This window comes from Carassius gibelio, chromosome B12 (genome assembly GCF_023724105.1).
Source record: "Carassius gibelio isolate Cgi1373 ecotype wild population from Czech Republic chromosome B12, carGib1.2-hapl.c, whole genome shotgun sequence".
NCBI classification, from domain to species: Eukaryota; Metazoa; Chordata; class Actinopteri; order Cypriniformes; family Cyprinidae; genus Carassius; species Carassius gibelio.
Genome location: NC_068407.1, coordinates 7,149,463 through 7,161,256, shown reverse-complemented (window position 1 = coordinate 7,161,256; position 11,794 = coordinate 7,149,463). Strand labels below are relative to the sequence as shown.

Below are 11,794 nucleotides of genomic sequence, written 5' to 3'. Positions count from 1 at the left end.
AATAAAAAAGCTATCAAAATCATTAAAATGGGTTTGTTACTTTGCAACATTACTGTCCCTTGTATTTTTTTTTTTTAATCTGCTGGGCTTTTAACCTATACAAAGCCAATCCAGCCAGAGTTTAACACTATTATAACTTTTATTAAAACCATTCACTAGCAAAACTTCATTATATAATGTTTTACAGATCAATATTTAGAAGAACAAATTAGTTAATTAAAAATGTTTTTAAATTGTATATTTTATGATCAAACCATATTATGCAATTATACAACATATGTAGAATCTCTCTACATGAATATATAATTAATATTTTCAGGATCTCATTCCTTGTGATTAATAATGAGTACTCCAATATCGTTTAGTATCTTTATTTTAAGATCTCATTTCTGTCGTGACTTGTGTCTGTTTGATTATGTATAATCCAATCTGAAGAAACATGTTTGAGTCTAGTGCAATATTACTCACTTGAGTACCACTGACAGCATCTGAGCATGTGTTATAAATAATATATCTGCTATAGGTGTATGATATCCAAATATGCAAGCACAGAATAATGTTCTAGTATGATGCAACATTACCTGTCATGTAATATTAATTATTACACAAAAAACGCCATTGCAATTGCTAAGTTTTATAATTATGTTTTACATCAAAGGACGATAAAAAAAATGCACAAATGCTGCCATCTAGTGTTCTGAAGTAAGCCAAAAAAGCAGCTCATTTCTGACCATTCTCAAAAATGTTTACACATTTTCACAAATTTTGCATACACAGATCAGTTGTTTGATATCAAAATAATTTTTATCTTATGGTGTATTAAAAACAGTGAATTATAATTAATTATCTCAAACAGAATTCACAGACGGATGATCAGTCTTCATTACCGTTCAGTTTTTATATTTGATTCAGTCTATACAGACATAGAAGTGAAATGTGACAACATATACAGTAATCATTACCAAAATGATTACTGAACACACTCCCCTGAAGATAATTCTGATGAAAATTCTCTGAATAATAAATAATTAGCTATACCCAGGGAGGGGCAACTGCTGTCCTTCCTTGGCTTCAAAAAAGGTATATGAGAGTGTAATAGTATCAACTCGTGCCATCCTCGGGTCATCATCAAACTCTGGATCAATGTAGAAGAAAACAGGCATGTCTACTTCCTCGTGTGGATTTAACCTCTGTTCCTCAAAACAGAAACACTATTGGGGAAAGGAAGGAGCAGTATATTAGTACACTAATCTTAGCACACTATTTTGAATTTAGCATCTTTTTAGTGAGCTTAAATGTGTATTTACCTGTATCTTATTAAAATATTGTCCAGCCTCAAAAGGTACAACATTGTAGGTAGAAATGCCTATCACTGGTTTGTCTGTGGGATTCCGTGCCTTATAAAAGGCCAGAGCAGTTTCTCCTGGCACAAGCTGGGAAACGTTCAAACATAGGAGGATCAATATGGATAGTCTTCATCTTCATCTATTTGAACATTCATTCTTAAAATTAGTGTTTTAAAATGACAATTTATGCTACAATTCAAAATATTTAGTAGTGGCAGAAAAGAATCAGATTTATAATCAAAATATAATATTGCCTTTACAATCCTCTTTTATGGTTACTGGAATTTATTTAATATATATATACACACCTACATGTATATGTTTGGAATAATTAAGATGTTTTAATTACATTTATTTAATAAAAAAATATTGTTAAATATTATTACAATCTAAAATAGGTTATTCTATTTTAATATATTTTGAAAATGTAATTATTGCTGAGATGAAAAGCTGAATTATCTGCATCCATTAGTCCAGTCCTCAGTCGCATAATTCAAGAATAATTCTAATATGCAAACTTTCTGCTCAAGAAACATTTATTATTATTATTACTGTTTAAAATAGTTGTGGTGCTAAATATCATATTAAAAACTGAACAAAGAGTTGATCACATAAAAAGTAATCTTACGTAAATCTCTGACTGCTGCGGACGGAAGTTCCACTGCATGCTGGCGTGTGTGTCTGCATTGAAGGTCACTTTAATAATGCGTTCCCTGACTGGCTTCATCGTCTCCACTTGATCTGTGTTATGTCCTGCTACTGCTGTGCCTCCCAGCCCTGTTGCCTGACGAAAGAAAAGGAACATGTTATTGTTATTCTATAAATCCACAAAAAAATTACTTTTATTTAGTTTATTATCATCAGTGTAATACTGACTTGACAGTACAGTCTGTAAAGTGGAACAGCGGCATATGACAAGCCAATCATTCCCACTCCAGCAGCTGCGATATATGTGAGGACGGTCTTGTTCCTTTTCTTCCAGTCATCTTCTTGGTTCTGCTGTTTCCTTTTGTGAGTTTTAGCTCCTCGTGACTGGTTGAGAAATCGTTGTGGGGTCCTCCGGAGTAAGAGGTGGCCACTGGAAGTGGCTACTCCTCTGATGTTGCAACAATTGATGCATAGCCGAGTGCTAGAAAGCGCTTGCTGTACATAGTGCATTGCAGTGCACCCACGGAGAAGGAATGGTAATAGCATAATCCTAGAGTTATAAGTGAAATGCCCCACAAGACAGGTATGTTTCACCTAAAAACCCAAAACAGAGACAGACATGATCACTAAAATAAAATGAGTGAGTGATGGATTATATTACACAGTCTGTATGATCAGTCAACAACTAAAAAAAGGCCTAAGCTAGTACCCAGACTGAAGAAACGGTTTACTGATGAAAATCAGTCAAGTATTTCATATAAAGATTTTTTACTGTAACTTTCTATTAATCAAGAAGTCCTGGGAATCTAATTAAGCAGAGCTGATAATAATATTGAGCACCAAATCAGCATATTGCATATTTTATGTGCTACTACAATAATTGATAAGCATAAAGTTGTATAGTCAACATAAACAATAAAGTACTTTTCTTAAATGATAAGACAACGTAAACCAACCCATAACGCAGAGTATAAAGTCCTGTTACTGTTCAACTTACTGTAAATCATACAGAATAGTGCAAGCTAACTAACGTGTTCATCTAACGTTACCGGCTATCAAGCTATTTACATTGTTGTGAACATATATCATATATGGTGACCCCGTGACCAAATATATAATTAATATGACAACCACAAGCATTTCATACAGAAGATGCTGAAGCATTACCTGACTCAAATAATGCGGGTATGTGCACGTACACCCTTCAGCAACATGTTACAAAACGTCAAGTACAACAGGAAAATAATGGTGCAACAGATACAAGTTCCCCGGGTGCCAATCACTACTGCTACAGTTCCGGTTTTGCTGCGGAAACGGACCTACTGTAGATTGAGGTACAGTCAGTGCTTGTTGCTGAGAGAGAGAAACAAATTTGATTACCACATAAACGATATTACACATTATAATAATTATTCTTATGTTACCAATTCAATCAAGTTAACTATGGTTAAAGTTCAATAAGTTTTATTATCTCTTATCAAAAAGTGTCATGTTCGCGGTCAACAACATGGATATAAAATAAAATTAAGTAAAAACGTATTATTTACCTTAACTTAACTATATACATGTTGAGGGATCAAAGCATGCATAGTTTAAAAAAGTTATCTCGTTTTAAATGTAGGACTGTAAAATGATTAATCGTGATTAATCGCATCCAAAATAAAAGCTTGTGTTTAATATATGTGTGTGTCCTGTGTATATTTATTATTTATATATAAATCATAGACTGTACGCACCCATTTATATAGTTAAGTTAAGAATATGTGTGTATATGTATGTAATTATTTGACAGCATTACTTCAAAGTTTATGTTTTATTTGTTGCGAATGGTTATTGGTTAATTGGCTAAAATATTACACACACTTTATGTAACTAAAACGTTTTAGAGAAAAAAAATCATTTAAAAAAACATACTTTCAATATTTTGCTTCTGGTTGGTTATATGAAAAAAAGAAAACATGTTATGCATTTATGAATGTAACACTGGCCTTTGTGAACTTAGCTAATGTCATTATATCTGATTTATTGAGGTAATACATTTAAATGACAAAGGTAAAGATGTTTGAGGTAAATTTAAGGTAAAAACGTTTGACATAATAGTATATATATATATATATATATATATATATATATATATATAAACTATTATTATATATATATATATATATATATATATATATATATATATATATAAACAAAATGTTAAAATGATCCGTTTTCTAGTCATGAGTAATCGCAGTAATCATCATCATGCCTCAGCATTTCACCTTATTTCGCCTGTGGTGGCATTCAAGGATAAACAGCCATTAAGGGTTAAAAGATTATAATATTTAAAAAATGTTGTTTTATTTATAGGCTGTGTGTCTTGTTTTTTTTTCTGTATGTATTTTAAGCTGAAACTGTCCTCGGTGACCTTACATTAAAATGGAAATTTGTAAGAGGTAAAATATATATATTTTCTTCTTCATTCTTAATTTTAGACACTTTTAATGAATTTCTATCTGATTCTATTTCTATTTTTTAAATATATATATATACATAAACTGTAGTTGTTGTTTTTTATGTGGACAAAGCTAATTTATGTTTCTTAATTATCTTTTCAGTTTTCAATAGACCGGACTGTTGATCCAGTGTTCCTGCATCAGAAATTATGCAGTCAGACACCCGTCCCCTCGTTCCACATCACAGCCAGGTGTCAAGTACTGAGCTTTCCTGCCTCCAGAGAGGCAGAATCATCATCAGCTGTGACAGCGCAGAGAGAGGTGAGGCGGACCATGTGACTGCGGGGTATCAGGAGAGATTAGTGGATAGGTAGGAGTGTGTCTGTTACTGTCTGGGTAGACTGCTGTCTCTCGGTCATCAAGACTGACCTGATTTGAACCGTCGTTCTCCCCAACCCAGTGATACCGTAGACTTTACAATACATCATCAGTAGACCTGCGATGGCACTGCTTCCACAAGTGGAGACAGAACACTTTGACGGGCTATCACTCCTCTACTGGTAGGAAATGCCATTATCTGCTTGTTATCTGGCTGAGTGACTTTAGATTAAGCAAATACTAATGCTTTTTAAGCTTATTTGATGTCTATCATTGCCTTATTTGCTGCACTTGTGTGGTTGCCTTAATGTTTCTGCTCGTGTAAATGTGTTTGGCATGGAGGTTACAGCTGCCTTCGAACATTTCAGCATATTTCTATTTAATCATTTGTGATGCTCTAATAATGCAGATAAAATAGTTTTCGGACGCAACAGAGAATCCTTTAGAGTTCATTATCATTGTCTTGGGGACGAACCAGTAGGAAGTGGAAAGCTAGATCAAGCCAGACAGGATGCACCCTTGGGGGATGCCTGCGTAGTTTCGCTGTAGTCACTTGAGTGCATATCCTTACACGGCTTACAGATTAGGTAGAATTAAGTGATCAGTTTAATGCTGGATCTTTTGTAACACAATCTCACGCACTGCATCTGAGCTCTCTTTGTTTCAGGGTGACTCGTTGAAGACAAATCCTTTTATTTCCCGTAATGCTTTATGATGTATGCATTTTGTAGGACAAAATACTCGTGATAGGAGGGCTAGATTTGATGGAAATAAATGTGTTGTAACCATGACATGCCTGCTGAAGTAAAAGACAGATCATGTTATTATACTGAACGTACAGTAATTCTAATTCTCTTTGTCGCTCTTAATGTGACGGAGATTAAAGTGCATTGTTTACAGTGTAGAGCAGGAGATTACAAAGAACACTAATTGCAGAGATGGAAATCACTAGGTAAGGAGCGCAAGCGTTTGTCCTTGTCATCCTGTTCAGTTCGCGCTGACCGTCACATGAACTCAACAAAACGAAAACAGCAGTTTAGTTTGAGAACAAAAAAGTCCAGAGTTGAATCATCATCTGTTCCATGAACACTGTTGAGTCTTAAGCTAATGCATGTGTTTGTTTCCACTTAACATGGCTTATTTTTAGTTTAGTACAGTATATATATAATGACATACTTTGACACAATTACAGAATATATATTTTTTTTCATTTTTTCATTTTATATCATATCATCTTGTAATGTAAAATAATGTAAATGTAAAATAATTGTTGACGTGATTTTAGCAGTTTAAAAACATACTTTCCCTGATCTGATTATAAACAAAATGTCAACTTGATAACATGTATCTTTCATAAAACAGTACATACTGTACGTTTGGAGAATAAAGGCAATGCATTTCACATGCTTACAGTAGATCTTCTAAATATTGTACACAATGTACAAGTACACTCTTTGAAGTTATTTTCTTTGATAGGGTTTGCATAAATGTTTCTGCAGTTTTAATTTTTTCTATTTCTGAGAACATTTTCTTTTTTTAAATCTGTGTTTTCACATGCGACAGACTGACCTCAGACAAACCCACCATTGCTATACTGAACAACAATCGCCTTTTCAAAAGTGCATGCCTACTTCTTTGTCAAACAGACAGATAAAGCTTAAATAACATCTGTTTGCTAGGTTTTGATAAAGTCAGATGCAAATTTAAAATGAATCAGAAGTGAACATTATATATCAGTTTTGCTTTTTTAATTGCTTTTTAAAATTCTACATATGCAGCGTTGTATATTGCCTACAAAGGAAAGCATTTAAAGTAAATTTTAGTGGGTGAAAGATAGATTAAATAAATAAGAAAATATGAAAATATGTGATGATATTTGTAGTATAAAAACTACATTTTACTCAATGTCCTAGTTAAAGGCAATACAATACATTCTGTTGCCTTCAGTCTGTTACAGGGATTAAATGCAATAGAGGACAGGCCATCGTTGGCTTTGATACATACCCTCTTTCTATAAAGGATTTATCATTTGGCATTTTCAGTGTTTATCTACATGTTTAAGGGATTTGTATGTAAACCCACGCACATTAACCTACTTTTTTTATTTTGCCAGTTTGTTTTTATTTTGCCTGATAATGGGCTATTACTTCAACCGCCGTTCTGTTTACTATAATTAAAAACCCTGATTTTCTTTTTAGCTTACTTTAAATTCATATATTCCAATATTTCTATATTATGAAGACTGTGTCCATTACAGTACAGATATTTGAAAGCCTTTTAAAACCATTCAGGTCTAATTTTACGTCCAAATTCACACTGGTATTTTTACTTTATTCCATATTCATGTCCCCTTTACATGTTTGTATTTTTTTTATAATATTTGCCATTTTCTTCTGTTATAATGGACAGATGTGCAACTCTCTCAATATGCAATATTTAGTGGGGAAAAGATTATTATTTTCTTTCCTTTAGGATTTAATCATTCATGCCTCTGAGGGTCAACCGCATTATTACCATCCATTCGATAATCTGTATTTTTAAAAACAGTCAGGAACATTTCTCTGAAAATCTTGTTTTTATGATAATATCTCTTGTACTAACATTTAAAGGAATCTCTCTTTTTTTGCAGGACAATAATGGGGCCCCATGGCATCAACCGTGCTGTGGAGAGAATAGAGTTTACAGACTGTAAAAAAGGACTTGGTAAGAACCAAAGCACAGTTTCTTACAGTTTATAATAATATTCCTAGAAAACTGCTTTACTCTGCTTTATTTTTCCAAGGCATTCGGTGCACAATTTGATTTACTTTGTTCTCTCACCCCCATATGAAAAATTAATCCCAAAAATCTTGTTCTCAATTTGACAGGCGTGAAGATTATTGGTGGCTACAGGGAGCAGAGCGGTGAAGAGTTCGGTATTTTCATTAAACGAATTTTGCCAGGTGGTATGGCGGCACAGGACGGTATGTTCTCTCTCCCAAAATCTCCACTGAATGTTTCTACTTAGATTCTGGGAATGATGGGTGACAGACTTTTTTGTCTTTCAGGGCGTCTTAGAGCTGGGGACCTCATTTTAGATGTCAACAACATGAATTTAGGAGGTGTTACAAATGAAAAGTAATGTATTCTGGATTGGTTATAAATCTGTATTACAACAGAAGATGCCTAAAGTGTAGTCAAACAGCTAATCTAAGAAATCTGTTTGATATTAGGGCAGTGGAGGTTCTTCGCATGGCATCAGCTTCAAATCACATGTCTTTACTGATAGTACGTGATGACTCTTCCAGGTAAATTGACTTTTATGAATTGTGACATTTACATTTTTTTACAGGAATAGATTCTATTGTTTTTATTCAATTAGTTTTGAGTCCGAAGATTTTAATTATACAGAGACAGGAAACATTGCTTGCCAAGTACAGAATGCATACTGTTGAACATTATATACTTAATCCTATAAATGGATGAGTACTGATGAGCGTCTTGATTTTTTTAAAATCTAAAAATAGTCTTAATACACTTAAGTACATTAAAGTCTTAAGCACTTTATTGAGAATTTTGGCCTTGATGCTATTTTTCTAGCACTGATTTATTGAATTTTTTATGAATATTATTCAGTTATTTATTTTATTTTTTATATATGAACTCCAAACATGAGTATTTTAAAATCTCGATCTATAGAGTAACATGAAGCCATGCTAAATTATTTTTGGGGGATGCATGCAGAGCCTTTTTTTGTTTTGTTTTGGCATTGTCTGCTTAGCCAGAGGTCTCGGTTTTGGGCAGTTGTCAAGTTCTTCCTGTCTGTCTTTGTTTAAATCAAACTGGCATTTTGCTGGTCTCAGTGACTTCCTGATGAGCACTTTTGTTCTCCCGACTGAACAGCCGTTGACGTATTTGGGCCGCAAGTCTGTCATATGTGTCCTGAGTTAAACCAGCTGAGGCTAGGTTTTAATCTGTAACATTGTAAAAGGATTACCTTCATAATTAATGGACAATCAGTCACCTGAAACAAACTGTTTCAGAACAGTACACAGATTTTGAAAACATAATACAAATTTAAAGATTACTGCCTAGATCGCATTTCTGGCTTGGAAACAGTCTGGCCATTAACTTTGAAGCCAATTTATCTGTGATGACTTCCGTAATCTAATTAATTGCTTCTAAGCTTCTTTTAGGACTAATGAGGAAGTTGCATTTAATGGGAGATGTTTTTTTGTGTGTGTTAATTTTTTTGTGTGTGTAATTTAAAAACTAAGAAGGATAATATTCTCCAGCACGTCCTATAAGAACAAGTTTGTTCATACTTATGTAATGCTTGATTTTAAAGAATGGAAAATCCACATAATGTTTATTCTTCGAATACAACACAGACAGAAACTAATAAGAAAGAGTTAGTGTGTACAAAAGCCCTCTTATTTTGAAGCACTGGAAAATTATGTCTCCAGAAAATGTGAGTTTATATATTACTGATTTTGCATGTGTTTTTTATATGTTTATAATTAGGAGGGAATTTGCTGAGTTAATGGAAAAATATGGCTCCAGCAGTAGTACCAGTTCTGGATCAGACATCTCTATTTCCACAGGTAATTTCCACTACATCGATCATTTTACTGAATTTCAGGAGTGAATGACTAATGTCTGAGAACTTGCAGCAAATGACAAAAATAGCCTACAATGTGCCAGCTTAGAAAAAAAGATTTGGTTTGGGTCCTCCATAACATCATTTTCTACATAAAAAGCCATTTCTAGCATCGAGTCCTACATGAAGAGCTATTTCTACATCAAGCATGCATCATAACAGATTTTAAAATATTTACTGTATGTGTATACACTACCTTTTAAAAAGTTAGGGGAAAGTCAAATTTTGTAAAGAAATTATTATTTTTGTTTAGCAGTAATGCATTAAATTCACATGTGACAGTAAAAACTAACAAAAACAAAAAATATTAATACAACACAAAATTTACACAAAAATATTAAACAGCACAATTAAGTTTACCCTCACCCACACAACAATTGAATTAACTTTTTTTTTATTAACTTTTTTTATATAAATAATGTAATTAGAGAAAAAAATTACCTACAGTATTCATCTTACAATTTGGTACCCTATATCTCTTGCCTGAGGGCATCAGCTCATACTCCTTGTGGAGAATATTACTTGGGTCACCAATAATTTAAAGACTCTGCTTCCTAACAAACCTCTCAAAAATGTCCTGAGGAGAAAGTGGGGAGAGCATACCAATTATTTTTCGAGCTCTTCTAACCACATTTTGAAGTTGTGATCTAAGTTTAAAGGGATACTCCACCCCAAAATAAAATTTTGTCATCAAACACTTAACCGCATGTTGCTTCAAACCGGTAAAAGCTTTGTTCGTCTTCAGAACACAATTTAAGATATTTTGGATGAAAACTGTGAAGCTTGTGACTGTCCCATTGACTTCCAAGTAAATGTCATTGTGAAGGTCCAGAAAAGTATTATATACATCGTCAGAATAGTTCACCTGCCATCAGAGGTTCAAATCTGAATATGACAAGAGTACATTTTCAACACAGATATTGTTTTCTTAACATACTTTTTCTACGTGAAGAAAACAAAAATAATGTCTTTATTCAACAATTTGTCTCTGTGTCTCTCCCCAACACCATAGAGGTGATGTGTCTTTCATACTTTTCTGGACCTTGAAAGTGCAATTTACTTGACAGTCAGTTGGACAGTCGCAAGCCTCCCAGTTTTCATCCAAAATATCTTAAACTGTGTTTTGAAGACAAACTAAGCATTTATGGGCTTGGAACGACATGGAAGTTTGGTGATTAATTACACAATTTTTATTTTGGGGTGTAGTCCTTTAACAGTCAAATTGCCAAACCATATTATAGCTTCAATAGCTGATCAGTAAAACAATAACATGATACTTTCGTCAACCGCATAAAACTTGACCCTTCGCACAAAATTCAGCCACTGACTAGCTTGTGTACAAACACAATCCACTTGATGACTCTATTGCAGCTGAGAATCAATGTAAATACCTAAATACTTATCAATTAATTTAAGTTAATAATAAGTTGTTACAAACTCAAATTCTCCCTCATTAACTAAAATTGGTCTATGGTCACCCAACCAACCTTGGGTCAAAGATAATTTCAGTTGTCCTTTATTTTACAGTATGTGTATTTACATGTACTTATAGTGTACTTACAGTGTATTTATCTAAGAAAGTTCTGGTAATACAAGGTAACTACATCGGTAAGTGTTAGGTTTAGGGGTAGGTTCAGGGTTAGTACCTAGTTATTACATAGTTATTGTAATTACTATAATAAGTACATAGTATGTACATGGGGAACAGGACTGTAAAATAAAGTGCTACCATAATTTATTTAGTTTTTTGTAACATTTAACATCAAGTTGTGGTCCTCACACCACCGCACAATCCCTTTTATCTCTAATTTATACATACCAACATCTGAATTCTTTGCCAGCAAACTGAGTATAGCTGTACCATCGGAAAATGTGGTAATACTTTCATTTGTAAAAAGCAGGGGGGTGCTTACGTAGCCTTGAGGAACTCCAACATTTGTGACCAATATACCAATAGTAAAGTAATTGAATGTATTAATAACCAAATCTCTTGTCTTCAGGAAAGATCACAGACACTGCCTCCTCCTCCTCATCTTCCAGATCAACCAGTCCTTTGCTTCTAAGCCCTAAAGATCCAAACCCAGTATACACCACTGCCTGCATTACCTCCCCACCTCCACAAGTCTGCACGTGAGAACCAGATGATTTTATCCAATGCTGCTTTGATTCTTTTGTATATACTTCAAATAATGATTCTACATAAACAAATGACAGAACCTAGCAACTTTCTAACACTGTTGCTGCTAATAGTTTTCTGATTGAAAGGTCTGAGCCTGAAAACATCTGACATAGCCCGAGTAAAAGATACATCGCTGTTTCTGCTGTTGATCCAAGCCCTTATG

General features: G+C 33.7%; 2 protein-coding genes across 2 annotated transcripts in view; one reads left to right on the top strand and one right to left on the bottom strand.

Moving 5' to 3' along the window:
- Positions 1-355: 355 nt before the first annotated feature.
- LOC127969373 (cytochrome c oxidase assembly protein COX11, mitochondrial) lies at positions 356-3,309 on the bottom strand. Its single transcript, XM_052571263.1, has 5 exons — positions 3,162-3,309; positions 2,223-2,588; positions 1,975-2,130; positions 1,308-1,433; positions 356-1,211 (listed from the first exon to the last, which is right to left on the bottom strand). Exons 2-5 carry the CDS (start codon positions 2,538-2,540, stop codon positions 1,029-1,031), a joined length of 783 nt encoding a protein of 260 aa, XP_052427223.1. The 5' UTR covers positions 2,541-2,588; positions 3,162-3,309; the 3' UTR covers positions 356-1,028.
- A 1,505-nt stretch (positions 3,310-4,814) lies between these two features.
- Positions 4,815-11,794, top strand: part of stxbp4 (syntaxin binding protein 4) — a 29,128-nt gene continuing 22,148 nt past the window's right edge. The window contains exons 1-7 of the mRNA XM_052570265.1: positions 4,815-4,995; positions 7,443-7,516; positions 7,681-7,776; positions 7,861-7,930; positions 8,026-8,100; positions 9,317-9,396; positions 11,453-11,582. Coding sequence (XP_052426225.1) covers positions 4,937-4,995; positions 7,443-7,516; positions 7,681-7,776; positions 7,861-7,930; positions 8,026-8,100; positions 9,317-9,396; positions 11,453-11,582 — 584 coding nt within the window. The 5' untranslated portion in view covers positions 4,815-4,936. The remainder of the gene's footprint in view (positions 4,996-7,442; positions 7,517-7,680; positions 7,777-7,860; positions 7,931-8,025; positions 8,101-9,316; positions 9,397-11,452; positions 11,583-11,794) is intronic.